The sequence below is a fragment of the Vombatus ursinus genome, unplaced genomic scaffold, assembly GCF_900497805.2.
Source record: "Vombatus ursinus unplaced genomic scaffold, bare-nosed wombat genome assembly UNPS02015202.1, whole genome shotgun sequence".
Taxonomy (NCBI): domain Eukaryota; kingdom Metazoa; phylum Chordata; class Mammalia; order Diprotodontia; family Vombatidae; genus Vombatus; species Vombatus ursinus.
The window spans coordinates 583,250-606,030 of NW_020954980.1; the positions used below are offsets into that span (position 1 = coordinate 583,250).

General features: G+C 38.5%; 1 protein-coding gene across 1 annotated transcript in view; it reads left to right on the top strand.

Annotated features, from left to right (window-relative positions):
- The window catches only part of TSG101 (tumor susceptibility 101), a 91,632-nt gene extending 72,316 nt beyond the window's left edge, over positions 1 to 19,316 (top strand). Inside the window, exons 8-10 of the mRNA XM_027846779.1 lie at positions 7,521 to 7,723; positions 17,532 to 17,771; positions 18,974 to 19,316. Coding sequence (XP_027702580.1) covers positions 7,521 to 7,723; positions 17,532 to 17,771; positions 18,974 to 19,063 — 533 coding nt within the window. The 3' untranslated portion in view covers positions 19,064 to 19,316. The remainder of the gene's footprint in view (positions 1 to 7,520; positions 7,724 to 17,531; positions 17,772 to 18,973) is intronic.
- Positions 19,317 to 22,781: the final 3,465 nt, after the last annotated feature.

The window sequence follows — 22,781 nt, forward strand, 5'->3', positions numbered from 1 at the left end:
GCTTTCCAACAAAATAACATTTCACACCTGATATGAAATTAAAACAGAATAAAAGTGGTCAGGCATAAGCTCCTTGAGGTCAGGGACATTGTCTTTTTTTTTTTTTTTCTTTTTTTTTTTTTAAAAGCAGTCAGGGTCAAATGACTTGGCCACACAGCTGGTAGGTATCTGAGGCTGGATTTGGACTCAGGTCCTCTGGACTCCAGGCCAGTGCTCTTTTCACTGTGCCACCTTGCTGCCCCAAGGACATTATCTTTTGTCTCATTGTGGCCCTCACAGTCTCTAAACTGTGAGCCTTACATATATTAGGTGCTCAAAAAAAAGTTTATTGAATGATAGAGGGGGAAAAATAAGTAATTTCACTGAAAACCTCATCCCTCTTCCCCAAGGTTCCCTGTCAGTTTAGATGTTTAGGTACTTTATCACAGTTATTTTGAACCCATCCTACATTTGGTGAAAGTAGCCCTGTATTGTTTGTCTTGAAGCTATACTCAAGGGAAGAAGCAAGTGTCATGAAAAGAACAGTTGCCTTAGAAAAAAACCTGAGTTAAAATCCTGATAGTGACACTTACTAGTTTTGTGACCGTACACAGGTATTCAATCTCTGAAACAGGTAAAATGGATATAATAATATTTAAAATAGCTATCCCACAGAGTTATTGTGAACAAAATGTTTTGAGATATAAATGTTGGTAGATTTTAAGTATACAATTTTCAGCTGATATTTCAAAATGATGATCCTTCAGAATATAACTTTGAGAAAGAACCAGCTTTCTGCTCATGTACAAAATTCACCTTTCAATTCTATTGAATTCATTTATTATTAAAGGCTTAGAGTATGCAGAGCACTCTGTGAAGCACTGGGGAGAAGAAAAATACAGAGCCCCTGCCCTTGAAGAGCTTGCAGCCTAATTAGGGGACTATGATGTATACAAATAACTGTATTGCAAAATAATACTGCATGTGTAAGAGAAGTTCAGACAAAGGGCTGTCCAATATCTCAGGAGGTAAAGGTCATTACTTTGTTGGGGGAGGTGGTAGACGTAAGAAAATAGGAGTTCAATAAACACTTATTAAGCACCTTCTATGTGCTAGGTGCTGGGAATGCAAAGACAAAAATGAAACTGCTTCAACCCCAAGGAATTTACTTTCTTCTTCAAGAATACAACGTGTACACAGATAGTAAAAACAAGGGAATCTGAGGAAGGTAACAACTGGGGGAGAGATCAGGAAAGTCTGCAAGTGGGAGATGACAAGAGGCAACGATGAGGAGGGAGGTCATTCCAAGCATGGGGGAAGCCTGTTGTGCAAAGGCCCAGAGATGGGAGATGGCATGCTGAGTTTGAGGAACAGCTTACTGGATATGAAAGGTGGGGGGGGGGGTAGTGTAAAATAACACCAAGGTTCAAAGAGCATGACAAGATTGGGTAAATGGTAGTACTACTGACGAAAATAGTAAAGTCAATTAATGGTATTTATTAAGTGTTACTATGTGCCCAGTGTTATGCTAAGTGCTGGTGATACAATAAAAAGCAAAATCAGAAGGCAGATTTTGGCAGGCGAGGAGTCAGGGAAGGAGATGACATTCTCAATTTCATACATGGTGAATGTAAAGTATGAGATGGTCAGGTGATGTAACCTTTGAGAGAACAATTTCGTTAGAGTGATGGGGATAAAAAGCCAACTGTTTGGGGAAAGGAGGGAGGGTTCAGGAAGTGAAGCATTGGAAGTAGACAGTTTTAAGTTTAGTGCAGATAAAGAGAGAGATCAGGCAATAGTTAGGAGGTATAGGAAAATCAAGGACAGTTTAGGGAAACCTTACTAATAATTATTTTGTCTCACTATTATGTCTTTTTTTTTTTTTTTAACTGAAGCAATCGGGGTTAAGTGACTTGCCCAAGGTCACACAGCTAGTACGTGTCAATTATTTGGTCTGAGGCCCGATTTGAATTCAGGTCCTCCTGAATTCAGGGCCGGTGCTCTATCCACTGCACCACCTAGCTGCCCCACTATTATGTCTTGAAGCAGTGATTAAAACCATATTTTCCCATTTAGGACAACAGCCTCATTTTTAAAAATTAAAAAGCAATATGGATGTAGTAATGAACTAATTTTTTTCTTTTATAGAGAGAATACTTTTTTTTGGTAGAGTTAAGCAGAGAGGGCTTTTTTTTTTTTGTATAGAATAACAAATGAAAGGTTCAGCTCAGTGGGATTTTAAAAATTAAGAACAGTAATACTACTGAAGTAAAACAATCACTTTAAATCTACTCCAGTTCTCTTTTGGTGTTACAGGATAAAGGCAGAAACAGAAGATAATGGGGTGGGACAGGAAGCAGTAGAATGATGCAGTAGATTCTGAAGATTATTAAACTACTTGTCACACCTAGTGATTCTCTTGTTCACCCAAGTGAATGAAGGTGCTGTTGCTCCTTATTTAACACATTTAGGCCTACCATAGTAATTTAGAGTCCTTATCACTGTCTTTTGACAAATTAATAGCTCTTCAATTAAAACTATTCTTTACCTTCAGATTTTGGGAGACTTCCAATCAAAAATTGATAGAAGTTATTCTCTGAGCTATATTGAGTAATTTTATTCTTGAAGACCAGATCTCCCACCCTTTTTCTTTATATAGTTAGGCCTTTTACTGGTATTATGTCATTCAGTGTTTCAGATGGTTCTACACTAATATATGGTGTGATATTATGTAATTTATTTCCCTTCCCTCTGTTCATAGATATTCCACATTTATGTGCTTTTTGTGATTGATATATTTATATACTGTGTGTTTTTATATATGTTTTATTTGTATGTAATCAAAAGAAAAGAAACTCATTATGGTCTAGATGACAGGCATTTCTTATAAAAGTCGTGGCTATTCAATTCAGCCCATATTTATTAAGCCACCTACTCTATTCAAAGAATTGAACTCTTCGCCCTATGGATACAAGAAACAAAACTTCCTGTCACTTAAAGGAGCTAATTCTACTAGGGAGAGGAGGAGAGGGAACAGTGGATATGACAAAGTATAATAAATAGAAGGGGGAAAGAACATTTTAAGCTGAAATGAGCCTGAAGGAAGATTGATAATCTAAAATACAGATTCTAACGTGATAAAGGGGAATGGGTAGAATGCTGCTGCCCTCAACAAATAGGGGGTTTTAGAAAGTTAGGTTTAATGAGGAAAATGATGAGTTCTGTCTTGGACCTGTTGAGGTGCATGTAGGAATTCATCCAGGTGGAAACATTCAGCAGGCAGGTGAAGATGTAGAAGAGATGAGGGCTAGATACACATCTGGAAGTCATTTTCATAGAAGTCGTAATTGACTGTGTAGGATCTTGAGATGCCTTAAGGTAACTATAACTTGTACCTTCTTGACTTCCAGAATTCATCTAGTAACTAGTAGCTGTCGATGGAGTAGAAAAGTTGATGGCCAAAGCTGAAGACTAGACAATAAATAAAGTGAGATGATTCTGAGAACAGAGGTTTTTAGCGGGTGTAATAGGTAATTTTCAAGGGGGTTGTCATATCTTTCCCCTCTACCTCCTGGTCTTTTTCAGCCTGGAGAAGAGGATATTTGGCTGGTGGGGGAGAATGAGGATGAGAGACTTGATAATATTTTGAAATATTCAAAAGTTGCATGTAGAATTGGGTGTTAGACTTGTCCTGATAATCTCTTAGACACAAGAAGTAGGAACAATGGGTAGGAGTGTTGAGGAAAAGGCAGATTGGCTTGATAAAAGGAAAACTTTACTAAAAATTAGAGTGGATTGGACTGCCTGGGTGGATTCCCCTTCACTTGAGGTCTTAAAGCAAAGGCTAGTTGACCACTTGTACATTGCAGAAGGAGGGATTGTTATTCTGGTATAGGCTGTACTAGACCTTTGAGAGGCCTTCCAGCTCTGAGATTCCTCTTGCTCTATGTATGGTTAATCAAAAAGCTTCCTGGAGGTGGTTAAGGTAAGGGGATTGGGATTTTCCCAGCAGGTAGAATTGGTCTTGGTCAAAGACTTGCTGATAGAAAAGTGAGATTGGATATAAAAAGAAGCAAACAAGTGACAAGACAAGGCTGCCTGGAGAGCCATTCAGGACCCATAATCAGAAGAGTTGGATTTTAAAAGGGCTGTGAGTTCTGTGAGCTCACAGAATGTAAGAAATGTAATATCATATTTGGGATAAAATTTTAGTAGAAAGATGTAAACAGGGAAGAAAGGTCCCCAAGAAAGAAGGTGAGGGCTAGTAACAATAGATTTGGTGTTGGGGATAAAGAGCCATTTGAGAGTATTAAGTTGTAAATGGAAGCAGCCAAGTTTGAAGAGGGGTGGGTGTGTGGGGGTGTGTGTGTGTAAAAAATGAATAAAGTACCAGATTTAGTGTCAGCACTACTCTTTGGGTTTGAATCCTATCTATGACACTGACGGGCCTATATGACCTTGGACAAGTGACTTAACTTCTCTGAGCCTCAATTTCTTTATATGTAAAATGGGAGAGAAGTATAGTAGATGACCTCTGTGGTCTCACAGCTTACTGTGATGCATATTGTTTTAAAGAATGCCTTGAAATTTTGGAAGAGAAGTGGGCCATTGTATAATGATAAGAAATTAGATTGGGAAGGGACTGAGCCTTAGTTATGACTGGGAGTGAACTAGAAAAGTCTGTGGGTTCTAGTGAAAGAATTATGGCATATATGCCTGTTTTACATGATATTTTTGAGAAGGGTTTCAAGAATTGGGCATGAGTGACAGGTCAGGCAATTAGTTTAAGGTGGTTCTGTAGGGGGATGGGTAGCTCTTGATTTGAGAGGAGCAGATAATTTCATGGTAGAAGGAAAAGTAGCTCATGCTAATAGGTCGTCTTAAAAGATGTTTAAGATGTTTAATGGATGAATAGTTTGAAGAAATTTAAGGAAAGAATTGATGGTGCTAAAGAATATATGAATTGTGGACAAATGAACCAATTAGAAATGTAATGGCATTGAAGCTATTGTGGGAAATTCTTTTTCCTCTGTAGCAAAGAATTGTACATACTTGGGATAATTAGGTGGCTAAATTAGGTGTTTGATGGTAAACACAGAGAGAGTCAGGGTATTGAGTGTGGGACATGAAATGGGTATTCAGCAAGAGAAAATAAATTAGGAATACAGTAAAGTACCAGCAATATTTTTCAGAGAATAACTGAATGACCAAGTTGTTCTGAGTATTGTAAATACTCAAATCAACTACAAAGGTCCTGTGAAAGAAGATGCTATCCACCTCCAGAGAAAGAACTGGTAAATAGAAGTATGCATAATGTTTGTGTGTGTGTCTGTGTATCTGTGTCAAACGGTGGCCTCCTCTAGTGTGGGAGAGGAAGGGAGGGAAACAGTTCAAAACTTAAAATATAACAAAAAATAAGTTAAGGTGTTGTTTTTTAAGTCCTTGGCACAGGTCAAATGGTCCAGCATCAGAAATGGGCGTGTGATTATCATGAAAACATACATAAATATGTATATATTATATATATATTATATATATATATAATATATATATGTATAGTTAGAATCATATCTGATGTGGACCAGTGACTGATGACAAAATCAGATAACTCTGGAAATTGAGGTAGTAAGAAAGATCTATTGAACTAAGAACACCATGACTGTAGTACTTAACCATAATTGAGGAGATTTAGATGCCCTCTATTAATTTTTTTTTTTATTTCTAGGCACAAGGTATCTAGCAAATTAAAAGTTGTAAAAAATTTATTAACATGCTTTGGAAATACCTAAAATGAATCTGCTTATATGTGTGTGTGTGATAATTAGATTCTGTAAACCTTCATACAGGATAATCATCAACAACAGGTATTAATTACAGCTGTGTGAACCTCACAGGATGGATACAGTTCTGGCTTTCCTGAACACTGACATTTTTAGTGCTGGCACTGTTGGTTTTGCTGTTTGCAAACAGGAATATGGTTGAAATAAGAGCAAACTACAGGAAAACTTGGACCACGTTTAAAACACTTTCTGCTCTTAGGGAGATTTTAGCAGCTAGAGCAGGAAGGTGAAAATCCAGAGCTCAGATGCCAAGAACAAATGTGCTGTAAGAAATAATTCTTATTGTGGAGAAAATGTGAAACAAGGAGCCAGCATCTACAGAGAATGAGCCAGGAGCAAGACTGTAAATGCTTCTTTCTGCCCATGGTACATGTGAACCAAAAATCCCCCATCATCATTTTTACAAAGTGCAGGAGAACCTGGCAGCCTGGGTAAGAACCAGCTTCTATGTGACAGTGACTTGGTTGATCCACAGACCTGAGAGAATGCTGACAAACCCGGGATCTTATGATCAAAGTGGGGGCAATAAGGAACATGGATGGAGTTGGCTGAAATTACTTTGGATGGCTTTAATATCTCCTTAGAGAAGATGTAAACTGATCCTTGGAAAGCTTATACTTAAAGGGGAAGTGTATAGTGAGAGTTTGGGTAATTTTTGCAATTTGGACCAAAGTAGTCTTCTAATTAGGTAAAATTGAACATCATATATAGGTGATAAGAATTTTTTAATCAAAGTGAACATGTTACATGTTAGTCTTCTAATGAATATTAATATCTGTATTCATGTGTGGGCAGTAGCCTTTTATTTTTCATTTTGTAATCTATCAAACTTGATAAATCAAAATGCCATTTAAAAGCCAAGTTTTACATTACTGGCTTGTCTCAGTGAAGACAGTTGAAGAATATTGATGCTTATGAAAAAAGCTTTTGGTTCAGAGGAGGGAGACTTTATTGGGGAAAATAGTCTGGGAATTAAATTTTTTAAATGTTTGCTCCAAACTATGCAGGGAAATCTATTAAACATAACCCAATTTAAAAGAAGGGCTATATGGACAGAGAACTCTGAAGACTCAGATTGGAAATAAACATAAATTTACCAGCTTCTCTTGGTTTCTTGGATGTCATTCTCTTTTGTTTAGCTATTCATTCCTTGCATTTATGTTGCATTTATGTGTTGTTCAGCAAAGATCACTGTAGCCTTAGAGAAAAGAGGGCACGGGTCCTTGATAGCCGCAGAAACTAGACTAAGCATATTGGGCCCTTGGAAATTTTATAAATTTTTGGCATTCTAGCTTCTCAGGTAGATTTAACCTCAAGTTTAGAATTAAGCATGCAAGTATGTCTAGCTTGGGTTATTCAGTTTCCAAGTTTCTTGGAATAAAATCTGACTTTTACCAAAGATTGAAATGCATGAAATTAGTGAAACAGCTGTATATCTTCTTTTATATTAAATGTTAACATATTGTTATTGTTGTCAGTAATAAATCATACTGTTTAGTGTAGGTGTTTTGGAGTACTGATGTTTATCTATCATTTAGGATTTTTCATTGTTTCTGACGAAATGTAACACCTGCCTTGAATTATTTTATTCTTTTCTTCTCTTCAGAGTGCTGAGGTTCATATTCTGTCCTGAAAGGTTCCTAAGAAAAAAGTAGCTGGTATGAGGAAATAAGCCAATAGTGTTTTCATTTTATCCTACAGGTCCCAGCAGGGATGGCACAATCAGTGAGGACACTATCCGAGCATCTCTCATTTCAGCAGTTAGTGACAAGCTGAGATGGCGAATGAAAGAGGAAATAGATCGTGCTCATGCAGAGCTCAATGCCTTAAAGCGTACAGAGGAGGACCTGAAAAAAGGTCACCAGAAACTGGAAGAGATGGTAACCCGCTTGGATCAGGAAGTGGTGAGTAGCTCTTGGCAATTAAATGTTCTGTAGAAACCATGATCTTGAATCTATGAAGGATGTCATTTCATGCCATATTTATGTACAGGTGCTCATGGAAATATATCTAGAGAGGAGGAAACTGAGGCCCAGAGAGCTTATGTGACTTGCCCAAGGCCACTCACATAGTATTTTCAGTGAGACTGAATCTTTTTAAAGAACACAGGGAGGTTTTCGAGAATTACTGCCTGGTTTCTTACTCTCATGGTTCATCTCAGCATGATATAGTGAAAGTAATACTCCCTTCAGAGTCAGAGGACTTAGTTTGTATGCTGCCACCTAATACTTTGAACATACTCTACCCCTGAGGCTGAACCCCTAAAGATGTTTTTAATAACCTAGCTGAACTCATTCTTTATTAGTAATTACCAAACTCCCATTCCAGTGGTTTTGGAATCTGTTGCTTTTCTGCTTCCGCTGCCTTCACCCTTACTCCCATCCCTCTCATACCAATCCCTGCCAAGGTCCCAACTCTAAAACTACCTACCTCTTTCATTGTGCTTTTTAGAAGACCTACTTTATCCATAAATAATAAAATTGTTTTCATCTTAAAATGAATTTTCCTTTCCCATTTCCTTCATCATCTTGCACTTGTTAAGATCTTTCTCTCCACTGATGGTGAAGCTTCCTTGGCCACCCTTTCCCACACTGTTTGTGCTTTTATTCATACTCTGTCTCACTGGTTGAAGTGGGGGAGTTACAATATCCTTTGTTCCCTCATTGCCTCTTCCAGGCTTTCCCTCTCTATCACTCAGTAACTCCTTTGAGATTCATTCAGTTCATATCTGCAACTCAAACAAGATTCTGGTAACTTACCTACTAACCTCTAGAACATCTTCTTTGTTTAATGAGTTCAGTTCCTGGCTCACAGTGTTTCTTTCCTCCCCTACTCTCTAACCTCCCAAATAACCTAACCCTCCACTTTCTCAACTTACTCATTTTCTGTGACCTACTTCCCCACCCCACCTTAGCTACACACAGAGATTATTATCCTTTTGATCTTGCCATCATCCTCAAGCATTCTACTTCCATGTTCATAAACCCTGAAATTTCATTATCTAATCACAATTTGTAATAATTCCTCCAATCTTTCTATCCCTCAGTTTTTTCCTCCCTTCCCCATGTTGACCCCTTGGTGAACCAGCTCAGCTTTACACTGCTTTTCTTTCAAGCCCCTGTAGCCTATTGAAGATCTTAACTGTGCTAAGCCTCAGCTTTGGATTACTCCCACCATATGCTACCTTTACTCCTGTTCTTGGGCTGCTGAAGGTGGAGAAAAATCACAAAACTTTGTTTCATGGGTCCACTATAAATTTATGTTATATAATCTCAACTGGGCCTTCATTGTGGCAAGGCAGTCCTTTTACACCTCCCTAATGTATTTACTTTCTCATTCACCATAGTAGCTTTTCCAGACCTTTTCATCCCTGCTCAGACCTCAAGACCCCCTTCTCTCTTTTCAGCAAGGACCTTGCCTCATATTTCACTAAAAAAATTGAGACCATTCACTGAGAGTTCCTCCTCCTCTACCCCCTTATCTTCCTATCTCATCCTAGGCCCCCTTCTTTTTCTCCCTTTTATATTCCCCTTGGTTTAATGACCATCTCTATATAGATGAATCTCAGTTCTACTTATCCACCCATTACCTTTTTGTTGACCTTCAGTCTCACATGTTCAGATGTCTCTTGAACATCTTGAATTGGATATACTGTAGATAGCTTAATCTCACTCAACAAGTGTAAAATGGAAGTAATTCAAACTCTCCCTGCCCCCCCTCCCCCCGAAAAAATCTCTCTTCCTAATGGTCTTATGGTACCATCATTGTCTCAGTGTCACCCAGGCTTCTAGGGTATGTGTCATCTTTAACTTCTAACCCATTCTTCTCCCATCTCCATAATCCAGTTATTTGCCAAGTCCTGTCATTTCAGAAAAGAGACACCATAGGGACACACTAAAGAATCAGTTCAGGGGCAGCTAGGTGGCGCAGTGGATAGAGCACCGGCCCTGAAGTCAGGAGGACCTGAGTTCAAATCTGGCCTCAGACCAAACACTTGACATGTGCTAGCTGTGTGACCCTGGGCAAGTCACTTAACCCCAATTGCCTCACCCCCAAAAAAAAAATCAGTTCAGTTAGAGGAACATAGTTGCAGAGCAACCTGATAAGCCCAGTAGAGTGGAGAATATTGTGCATCTTGAGAAGAAAAGAAGCACACTTGACCAGAAGCCCCTACAAGAAGGGCAGGCAAGATTCCATGCTTTTAGTGTCCCAGGTGTTGCAGATCACACTGCAGTCTTTTCAGCCAATAGAAAGGTATAAATTGGTGATGTTGTTGGAAGTGTAAATACATTTGCAATTTCCTTCTTTAAAGTACTATTTTAAAATCTGTCAAACATTTCACATACATAAAGACTGTCAGTGTTTTAAAAACCTGTTAACATTGGCATAGGTTTTTTTTTTTGTTGTTTTTTGTTTTTTGTTTTGTTTTGTTTTTTGGGGTTTTTTTGGTAAGGCAGTCAGGAGTTAAGTGACTTGCCCAGGGTCACACAGCTAGTAAGTGTCAAGTGTCTGAGGCCAGCTTTGAACTCAGGTCTTCCTGACTCCCAAGGCCGGAGCTCTATCCCCTGCACCCCTCATAGGTAATTTTCAGTAGTTTCACTTAGAACAGAAGTTCTGTTTACAGATATGATGGGTCTCTCCTTGTACACTGACTCCTTCCCCTTTGCCTACAAACATACTCAAACACACCTGGTTATAAAAACACCTTTCTATAACCTTTCTAACCTATCCTATTACTACTCTCCATTCTCTTTTTTACTATGAAACTTACCCCAAAAAATTGCCTTTCTTTGGAATTTTTCTCAAAGATCATTGATAAACTACTGATTGCCAAATTCAGTGGCTTTTTTCATTTGTTTTCTTTGACCTCTCGTTAGTATTTGACACTGTTGACTACTAACTTTACTGGATATTTTCTTATCCCTTAGTTTCAGAGGTACCATACTTGATCCTGATTCTTTTATATCTCTTCTGATTCATCCTCTTCCCAGCCTCTCGAGATGGAGTTATCCTAGGTTCTGTCCTTGGGCCTGTTCTCCCTTCTATAGTCTCTCTTGGCCAGATTTCATTCCTAAAAATTCAATCTTCCTTACTGTGGAAGTGACAATTTCCAGCCATGTTCTTTTTTGCCAAAGTTCTGTGCCTGAAAGACAGCCCTATTTGGGTATGTCACCAGCATCTCAAATTCAGCAGTCCTAAAACAAAAGTGTATTCTTCCAAGCCTGTTGTTCTTTAATTATTCATATCACCACCACTAACCCAGTAGCCCATATTTCTTGAACTTTGGTCTTATCTTTCCGTTTTCCTTCTTTCCCATTTGTACCCAACTAGTTGTTAAATGCTGTTATTTCTACAACTACAATATATACCTTCCATAATCTTCCAAAATGTCTTCAGATTTACAAAATGCTCTTCCTCTAACAACCCTTCCTCCTACCTCTTCTCATAGCCATCACTCTAATATAGGCTGCCCCCATCTACTAAGTATGACTATTGCAGTAATCTTCTGCCTGTGTCTCCTGCAGACGATCATCACGTTCTTGCCAGACTGATCTTTTTGTGTAAAACCCTCTAGCCATGCTGCCTCCTGCACAGAATCCTTCTCTAACTTCTTGTTGCCAGGGAAAGTTCAGAGCTCCTTTGCCTCACATCAGTGTCTGTCACAATATAGTCCCATCTTACCTTTCTAGTCTTGTCTTTTCTTCTACCCTGCATTATGTTCAAACCATACTGAAGTACTACTGGCTGTTGCCTCATGGGTTCTCACCCTGGCCATGCCTTTTAACTGGCATGCCTACCTTGCTTCCCTCCACGGCTCTCTTTTCTACGAAGATTTCCCTCGTCTTCCCTTACTCCCACCCTCTACCCTGCCAGACCTCATTTGGTACTTTCTTTGTATTTCTGATATTCTTATGCATTATTACATGTTACAGTTATTTGTGTGATAAATTCCCTAATAGATTGTGTAATCTCCATAAGTGAGGGATCTAGTTTTATTTAAATTTGGCATTTCTCCTTCATGTCCCATAACACTTTGTTCTCTGTGCTTAATAAAAAAGGTTGTTGACATGGGGTGGGGTAGGGGGACAGTCAGCAGTACATGTCTACTCCTACTGTTCTAAATACTTAACATGTCATATTTTACTCCATAACAAATATCTTGCTTCAATACTTGAAGAACCAATGATTTTGTTGTGGGGTGATAAATTATCTGTCTCCATCTGATTCTTCTCCCTTAGGGAGTTCTGAACACCATAAGCAGTGGCTTGCCCAATGATTCAAATTTGACCCCGCTCAAGAGGAGCAAGTGGCTCTTTGATTAGCTGCCATAAATCACCATTCTCATGCCTTACTTGGTGACTCCCTATTTATATAACTGGGCAGAACCGTAGTATAACCAGTATATTTGCTCTTTCAGTAGAGTGAATGAAGATCTTTTTACTAGCTTCTGAATGAGAGTGCAAAGGTCATATTTCTTGATAGCTTATTTGACTGTTCTGGATAGGGGATGGGTGGATTTGGGGCATTTATTGTTGCCTTACAAAAAGCAGAATATTCTTTACATGCATAGTAGAATTCTCAAGTGTATCTTTTCCCCAGATCAGACTATTTTCGGTAAGAACACTGCTCTGAAATCGCGTAGCTGTTGCTAGAGAACAGAAGGTTTGGGTTACATTTTTCACATGCCTAAAAGCTCACAATCTCCTGGATAAGACTAACATGCAAACAATTAATGTACATACAAGATTTATGCTGAGGGTGTGGAAGGTTGTTTGCAAAGGAAGGCACTTGGCTGGGGGAGGTGGTGGCGACAGACACAGAGAAAGCCCTCTTGCAGACAGTGAGATTTGAGTTGAGTCTTAAAAGAAGCCAGGGAAGCCAGTAGGCAGAAGTGAGGAGGAGAGAGCAATCTAGTCATGGAAGATACCAGTAAAAAAAGCCTGGAAACACAAGAAGGCCAGTGTTGTTGAATCACTGAGTGCATAAAGATGAGTGAAATGTAAGAAGACTAGAAAGCTGTTTTGAAGAAAAATAATAATATCTCAATATACATTTTAGACACAAGTCTTCCAGAAACAATTTTTATTAATTTAGCATTACCTCCCCCACCTACTCCGTGAGGTCTTGGATATCTTTACTCCAACACAATTTGAGTAACAGGAATCTTGAACAAGAAAAAGGTTATGTTAAAATATAGTTTGGGATTAAATTTAATATTCTACTGGAACTACTCCTTCCTTTCCTACTCCTCTCAAGGTTTGAAAGAGTAATGCTTTTACCCTTTGACCCAGCAATAGCACTTCTAGGGCTATATCCCACAAAGATCATACAAATGGGAAAAGGACCCACATGTACAAAAATATTCACAGCAGCTCTTTTTGTAGTGGCAAAGAATTAGAAATTGAGAGGATGCCCATCAACTGGGGAATGGCTGAACAAGTTGTGGTATATGAATGTAATGGAAAATACTATTGTGCTATAAGAAGTGATGAGCAGGCTGACATTGGAAAAACCTGAAAAGACTTGTATGGTCTGATTCTGAGTGAAGTGAGCAGAACCAGGAGAACAGTAACAGTCACGTTGCGCGATGACTAATACTGATAAACTTAACCCTTCCCAGCAATACAAGGATCTAAAACAGCTCCAAAGGCCTTGTGATGGAAAATGCTATCTACATCCAAAGAAAGAACTATGGAGTTTGAATGCAGATTGAAGCATACTGTTGCTGTTTTTTTTTCTCTTCTGTTGAGTTTTGTTTCCTCTTTCTGGTGGTTCCTCCTGTTCTCATTTTTCTTACAATATCACTAATGTGAAAATATGTTTAATAGGAATGTGTATGTATAGCCTATATCAGATTGCATGCCGTCTTGGGGAGGGAGAGGGGGAGAAAAATTTAAAACTCAAAAGCATATTGTTGATAAATCAAAATAAATTAATTTTCAAAAAAAGAGGAATGCTTTCTAACTTAAAAAGAAGTCACGTGACTTGGGTGGATCACAGGCAAGTTGCTTCCAGTGATAGGAGTGATCTAGTTCTTAATAAGTTAAGTATTATTTTTTCAAATAAACATCATAAACTCAATATGTCCATAACATAACTCATTATCTTTCCCCTTAAACCTTCCTCCCTCCTTCCCGATTAATGTAGTAGGCAACACCATCCTCCCTATCCCTCAGGCGCACAACCTGGGAATCATCCTGGACTCCTCACTGTCTCTCCCTCCATATGCTGCCACCTTCTTTCTTCTTTTCTTCTTCTTCTCCCCCCACCCCCACCTTCTACAGGATTATGATACCTGTCTGAATTACTTATTATATATATTTATATATGGCTAGCTTTGCATATATTTGTTTGTATGTCATCTCCCCATTAGATTGTAAAGCTCCTTGAGGGCAAGGACTGTCTTTTGCCTTTTTTTGGTATCTTCAGGCATTCATACAGTGCATGGCATTTAGCAGGCACTTAATGTTTATTGATAGATTGACTGCCTCAAGAAAGTTTTTTTGAACCCAGAAAGACTTACAGGAACTGAATGAATCAGAACATTGTAGACAGTAGCAGCAACATTGGTCAATGACCACCTTTGATAGACAGCTCTTCTCAGCAATACAATGATCTGAGACAATTCTAAAAGACTCATGATGGAAAGTGCTTTTATCTACATCCAGAGAAAGAACTGTGGAGACTGAATGCAGATCAAAATATACTATTTCCACTTTTTTTGTTTTTCTTTCTCGTGGTCTTTCCCTTTTGTTCTGATTCTTCTTTCACAACATGACTTATGTGGAAATACGTTTAACACGATTGTACATATATATCAATTGCTTGTTGTCTTGAGGGAAGGGAAGGAAGAAAAAAATTGGAACTCAAAATTTTAGAAAAGTGAATGTTGAAAACTATCTATCTACATGTAATTGGAAAAAATAAAATACTATTGGGAGGTGGGGGGCAAGGTTTTTTGTCTAGACCTGTTCCCTACCTTCTTGAGAGAGGGCAAGTCTTGAAAGGGTTTTTTAGACTGTGGAAATATTTATTACTTAATATTTCTAGATAAATGTTAAAAGTTGGTTTTTAATATGCTTCCACAATTGGAAAGGGGTAGAGTTGTGAAGGCTTTAAATACCAGATCATTTTATATTTGATCCTGGAAATTTTGGGGAACTTCAAGTTTATTGGATAGGGAGATGTTGTTCAGACCTTTCCTTTAAGAAAACCTTTAGTAGCTGATCAGAAGATGAATTGAAGTGGGGAAAGACTTAAGGTCATGGCAGTAACCCACATGAGAGGTGATGAGAGCCTGCATTTAGTATTGCAGCTTTGTGACTACGGAAGGGAGATACTGGGAAGGTTAAAAAGACTTGTTAACAGAACAGGTTGGATATGTGGAGTGAGTGAGAGAGTAGTGGAGAGAATGACACCAAGGTTGCAGCCCTGGGTTCCTGGGAGGATGGTACCTTGGACATTAATGGAGGAGTTTAGTAGAACCTAGGAGGGTTTGGGGAGAAAGATAAGGGGCTGTTTTGGACTTACTGAGTTTGATACCAACTGGCCTCCTTGCAGTTCATCAAGCAAGCTATCTGGCTCCAGAATTGTCACTGGCTGTCTCTCATGTGTGAAATGCTCTCCCTCCTAACTTAACTGGCTTCCTTCAAGTCCCAGCTAAAATCTCACCTTCTACAGGAAATCTTTCCCAACTCTTCTGTTGATTATTCCCTCATTTTCCTGTATATACCTTAACTATGAACTTTTGGTGGACAGGGACTGTCTCACCTTTCTTTGTATTCCCAGCCTTAGCACAGTACCTGGAATGTAGTGGGAACTTAAATGCTTATTGACTGTTCCTGGCACTCAGGAAAGAAGTTCCAGTTGGATAAGTAATCATCAGCATAGAGATGGAAGCACATCAGATAACCAAGTGAGATAGATTAGTGGTACCCAACATTTTGGGTTTTTGTTTCTTCCATGAACCCTTTCAACAAAAAAAAAGTATTGCAAAACCAGTAGAGTAATTTAATACACTAATAATAATCTTTTAGATTTATTAAGTTGCAATAACTGTAGTGATAATTTTTACCCAAAAAATATCTATATTAAAATTTACATTACCAATTATAAGTTTAACACATAAAATTTCATTCTGCCCATATTATGAAATTATGAAAACTCTAAATATAAAATTATAAGACTAGTTATAAAATAATTATGAATATTTTGTTTGGGATATTCTAGAAGAATCAAAACTTCATGCCTCAAATGCTACTTCAGCCATGTACCAGCTTTCTGACCTTAGACAAATCACTTAATGCTTCAGCTTCAGTTTCCTATCTGTAAAAATGGGGGTTATAATACTACCTATACCTCTTAGAGTTGTGAGGATCAAATATTATATCATGTAAAGTGCTTGACAAAACTTAAAATGCTATATCAATGTGATGGTAGCCAAAGGCAATGATTTACTCTTTCAATGCCTTGCTCTGTTATCTTCTACTCTGTTTAGATCACATCTAGAATGTTGTGGTCTGTTTTGATCATCGCATTTTAGGAATTACATGGATAAGCTAGAGACTTTGTAGAGGAGGACCAGTGAAGGGCCTAAGAAAGCATGCCAAGAGAACTGGCTGAAGAATCTAGGGTTGCTTTGTCTGGAAAACAGATGGTGTAGTGGGTGATTTCATATACCAATTCAAGTATTTGAAGAGATGTAGGAAAGGATTTTGTTCGGCTTTGCCCCTTACAGTGGAATTAGGAGCAATTGGTAGAATTAAAGTTTAGTGTAAGGGTAAAGGTTAGGGTAAGAGTTGAAGCTATCCAAAAGTGGAAAGGGCTGCTTGAGGACGTAATGAGGCTGCCCCTTTATTTGAGGTCTTGCATCAAAGGTCATTTATCGAGTATGTCAGAGTAAATTCTTGTTCAGGTTTAGGTTGAAATAAGTGGCCTTTGGAAATCTCTTCTAAGATTCTGTGAGCTCAACCTTCCTTGCTGCCACTGCACCTTCTTCCTATGTATGCAGTGAATTTATTTAAATAGTCTTTAGCTATTTTAAAAGTTCTTGTCATTTGCAGGCTCAGAATTATACTTTGATTGTAGTCAGAGCTGGAAAAATTAAAAGAAAATCAAGTCTGGCCACCAAAGAGAGGAGTTCATACAACTGAGTGTTCACTGTTACCTGTCACATTTGGGGATACTAGGCATTTAATCTTTTAAGGGTTGGAAGAGTTCTGTATGTAGTGTGCATGGAAATAACTCATTTTTGTGAAGAATTTTCCCATTTGTCACTTCCTGATATGGAAGTAGCTGCCAGTTATATAATCCTAAAATCATACACAGGTATACTGTGTTACGTCTTTGCTGTGATACAGAGCTAATAATTCTCAGCTAGCCTTCCCATGTCAGACTGTAAGTACTTAGTATTCACTGAGCATTACTTGGTGTACACCTTTGGCTTACTCTTTTACTTTGATCTAGTTTATTCTAATGTTCGTTTAACTCTTTCTACTTGTACTGTGGTACTTTTCTTTTTTCTAATAAGATCCTATAATGTGTCCTCATATATTACACATTAGTACTGAGAGAATGTAATGAGATAACCCCAGGAAAGGTTTCCCTGGCCAGATTGTTTAAGGGAGGGGACTCTTAAGTCCACTTAATTCTTAATAAAATGTTAAATATATTGGTACATAATTGTCATATTTGGACTCATCTTGTTTACAGGCTGAAGTTGATAAAAACATTGAATTACTGAAAAAGAAGGATGAAGAGCTCAGTTCTGCTTTGGAGAAAATGGAAAATCAGTCTGAAAACAATGACATTGATGAAGTTATCATTCCCACAGCCCCACTCTACAGACAGATCCTGAACTTGTATGCAGAGGAAAATGCAATTGAAGACACCATCTTTTACCTGGGGGAAGCTTTAAGAAGGGGAGTGATAGACCTCGATGTCTTTCTGAAGGTAAGCTTTTGAATGCTATATGCCTAGATCTTGAATTGTTCCTCTTGACTAACAAGCACTAAAACTGAAGATTTTGACTCCCAGGAATTTTAGGATTTAACACTGAAAAGGGAAAGGACTTTAAGGTTTGCCAGGTGTACTGGGTAGAGGGTTCAGGCTCCCCATCTTGACACATGTCTGTTGGTGTGACCCTGGCCAAGGTCCTTCAGGACTCTTTAGGGTCCCAGTTCATAAGCCAGTAAAATCACAGGTCCAAATAAAAATAATTTTTGCAGAGTACTTGGCACATGTCAGCATTATTAAGTGACCATGGGATCATGCACACACACATTAAGTGTGTGAGGCATTATTTGATCCCAGGTTTTCATTACTCTAAAGGCAAGCACTGTGCCAACTGTCATATAAGTAAGTGACTTGCCCTAGGTCAGGGCCTCAGACCCATCCTTTGAAGTTGGAGGGCTCAGTTCTCCAGCTGGTGACTAGGAAAATACTTAAATCTTCCTGGACTAATACTTAATCTCTTTCATCTGTAAAATGGTGGGTAGAACTAGATCACCTCGAGATCCCTTCCAGCTCTAAATTCCATGATATTCAATGGAGCAGTTCAGAGTTGTGTCTTCTATCTTGGGTCCCAGGGCTGATGGAGAACACAGGCCATCAACTCTCCGCTGCCCTGTGCACTTCCCTGTCCGTTCTTCGCTCCCTGGTCTTCCCAAACTCACAGGCAGCCCCCCATTCCGTGCTGTGCCTGATGTGTGATAAGGACCTTCCACCTCCCATATACATATCCCTGGCTCTAAGGGTCAATCACATGACATAGTAAAAATCAGAGAGCTTCCACAAAAGTGCTGCTCTTGATGATGAAAAAATAGTTGTAGTGGACTGGTAAAAAGCTAAAGACAATGCTGTTTGTTGCTAAGCTTTCTGTACAAATTTCCTCTGGGTCTTGGTTGCTTCAGATTTCACCACAGAACCATCCATGACATCTGTGTCAGACCACTGGTGAAAAGATTGCTAGGATCAGTAGAACTGCCTTTAAGATGGTCCTATTTCTATAGAAAGGTTGTAACTGGAGTGGTTTTGACAGCATCTCGCTGTGCCCAGCCAGAGCTTCACTTGGTGCTTGATGACTGAGTAACAGTATTGTTACCACATGTATTGTTTTTAGATCTTACCACAGCAACTTTTTTTCCCCCCCACAGCATGTACGACTTCTATCCCGGAAACAGTTTCAGCTAAGGGCATTAATGCAGAAAGCAAGAAAGACTGCAGGTCTCAGTGATCTCTACTGAATTCCCAGATGTCAGCTGGGGAATGAACTTTCCCTATGACAAGTCTTGTGTTCTCTTCTCTTCCTGTCAGTAGGTACCCAGAATAAGTTATTGCAGTATCACTCAAGTGTAAGATATTTTGAATCAATAATATATTTTCTGTTTTCTTTTAGTAAAAAAGACTGGCTTTTATTAATAATGCACTTTCTATTCTCTGTAAACTTTTTGTGCTGAGTGTTGGGACTGATTATGCTGAATAAAATTTGTTGCATAATTTTTTTCTTCTTTCTTCTGGCCTCAAGGAAAAGTGTGTCTTAATCCAGGAAACCTCATTAATATGGTCCAGCTTCCAGTCAATAAAACAACTACACCACCCACTGTGAGTTACTCTAAGTGAGAGTTGTGCACAGGAATTTCCGTTACAGCAGTTATTTCATGATGATAAACTACATAGTAATTATAATTTAGCCAATTGTTCCTTACAGCTTGTGAAAGGGCTGCTGCCACTGCCTGTCTCTATACTGCTGAAAGCACCAGGCCAGTGACTCCTGAGAGCATATGCCCTTTGTAATCTAATACTATCCTAGTACAGCAATGAGAATGGACCAAGTAGGGCTCCCATGATTATTTTATGCTATGTAGCATCTCACAGATTTTAATACATGTTAGAGAAGTCTTGAAAGCTCAGGCAACACAAGTGCTTAAGATTTGGAAGGCACTTGAGAGATAATCTAGTCCAAAACTTTCATTTTAGAGATCAAAGGGGCTGTGTTCATTTCGGTCTGCGTGTCCTCATTCAAAATGGCTAACATCTCTTCAGAAGCCTACTTGGGTTCCTCAGTGGAAATGCCACAGCACACGTGAAGACATTTGACGTCTTCATGCACTACCAAACTAGGATTAACAATACAAACCTTATTAATTCTGCAGAGGAAACATGCCACAATTGTATTCTCAACACTCCTCCTCTTCCCTTAGCTCCACTCCAGCCTCATTCACCTATTACCAATCCCATTCTGCTGTGCCTTTTGGAAACACTATTATTCTATTTTGAACAAACTCCCTTACATGATCAAAGTTTTCAACTTGTATTCCTTCTTCCCTGCTCACTTTAATGGAAAAACAAGGACAAGATGGCCCATGCATCTCTCTTCACTGGTGACTGAAATTTTCTTCTGCCTCACAGTTAGGAGGAGGCATGAGCATTCTTCATGCTCCAACACAGCAGCTTCTACACTGTTTAGCTAAACCTTTACTTTGAGGTCCTTGCAATACCCTTACATGAGCTTCTCTCCAGCCTTGCTGCTGTGATCTACCTGGCTCTATCTTCCTCTTTACTCTCTTCTCACCTGTCATCCTTAGGAAGTGTTAGGTATTCATAATGAATCTCAATAACAACTTGCCTTCAGTTTACTTTTTGCCCTTTTTGGGCACTGAGTCACAAATTCGAATCTCATCATCTCTTAGAATTCCAAGAACTGGGACCTTGAAGTTATATTCTTTTTTTTTTTTTCCCTAGCTCCATGGAAGAATGTGGCTTCATTTATTTATTTTTAGTCTACAAGACTTAATTTTTACCTAATCTATTTTTAATCTGCAAGATTTTGAGTTGCAGATTTTCTCCCCACCCCAAAACGGCATGCATTCTCTGCCCTCCCTTCTGTCATCTCCCCCGCTTTTTTCATCCCACTACCCTTCTATTTTCCTGTAGGGCAGGATAGATTTGAAGTTATATTCTAAAATTCTAATGTCTTTTCCTGCTGCTTCTACCACTCTCTACTCTCTGCACTTATTGTGGCATTTGATCCCTTAATCCATTCCAGTGCTCACTTTGAGGCTCACTTGTCTTGGCCCCATGGTCCCTGGTTAACCACTTCAATAATTCATCACACTAATGCTGTGTGATGTAAACTGTTCAGTTATTCTGAAAAGCAATTTGATGCAACTATGATCAAGTGACTAACTATGCATGTCCTCTGACCCACTACTAGGCCTCTGCCCCAAAGAAATCAAAGAAGAAAAGGACCTATATGTACAAAAATATTTATAGCAGCTCTTTTTACAGTAGCAAAAAACTGGAAAATAATTTAAGCAAATCATGGTATATAAATGTAATAAATAGAGTGTTGCTAGGACATAAGAAATGACAAAATGGACAGTTGAAGAGCAAACAAGAAGACCTTTATGAACCAATACAGAGTGGAATGAACAAATCAAGAAGAAAAAAATGTTCAGTGACAACACTGTAGAGAAAAACAGATTTGAAAGACCTTAAGACTGAAGATGAAGCGCACCACATACCTCCTGCCAGAGCAACGATGAACTTTAAAATAGAGACATCTTTTTGGACATAGCAAGATTAAGCATGTAGTCCAGCAAAATGGATTATTATAAGAGTTTTGCTTTTTTGTTCAGTGATGAGGGAATAGCAGAAGGAACAGGTTATATAAATGTATGTAAAAAAATCTGTATTTTTAAAATTACACTACCTCATAAGAGTCTCTTGCCCACTTGTCTTTCTGCCATTCCCTAGCTGCTAATAATCCTTATTCCTGAGAAACCTCAGACATTTGATTTCTCCATTCCTATTTCAGGGTTACTGAGCACTACTGAAGGAAGTCATATTAGCCAGATTTTATGCCCTGCAAATTGTGATTCATAATCTGAGTTCCCTCACTGATTTTCAACAGTTCTACTCTATCCTTCTCAATTTATCATTTCCCACAATGACTGTTTAAGACCATTTATTCTCTCTTTTCTTAAACTACTCATTTTCCCATACTTAGAGCCCCTGATTAGCAGCTTACCTCACTTTAGAAGATGGTTTCCTTCAAAATTTCATAACAACATGATAGTATCACACCTAATTTGGGAATTAGAAGGGATTCCCATTACCATCTGTCATCCAGCCTATAGAGGCAGTCAATTCCACTTTTGGCTAGCTCAGATAGGAAACTGATCTTGATTATATAGCTTAAATTTGCCTCTTTGCAATCTTCATCCATTTTTCTTGGTTCTGCTCTCTGGAGCCTAATCAAGCAAGTTTAATTGGGACAATTATGCCTAATTGTGTCTTTTCTGGGCTAAATATCCCCAGTTCCTTCAGCTGATCTTTATGTGTCATGAATCTGAGGCCCTTCGCTATCCTGGTTTCCTTACTGAAACCAGGGATTCCCTTAAAAACTATTGTACTGATAATTACACAATAGTCTAGAAGAGGTCTGATAAGGACAGAGTATAAACAAATATACATGTCAAATCCTTATCCCTAGAACTTATTCCATATGGACTACATTTAACTCTGGCTACAGTTGTTCCTTGAATAATAAAATAACTGACATTTATATAGCATTTTACAGTTTAAAAGAGCTTTACATACATTTTCATTGGATTCTCATGAAAATCCTAAATAAGACTGTTTACAGGTGGGGAAACAGACTTCTTTAGGTTGAAATGATTTGCCTACGATCACAATGTCTGTGAGTGTTAAAGAAGGGATTAGAATTTAGCTTTCTTTTGACTCTTTAAGCTCAATACCCTTTCTACTACTACATAATGCTGTACTCGCTCCATTTTAAATACTATCTCCAGCAAATCTTCCTTTGTCCTTGTAGTTGTTAATGGCCTTCCCTCTTAGAGCTCATTGTTGCACTTTTTTAAAAACTCATTTGAGTAATACTGTGTATTAATATCTGTATTTGTTTATACCTCAACTAGACTATAAGCACCTTAACAACAG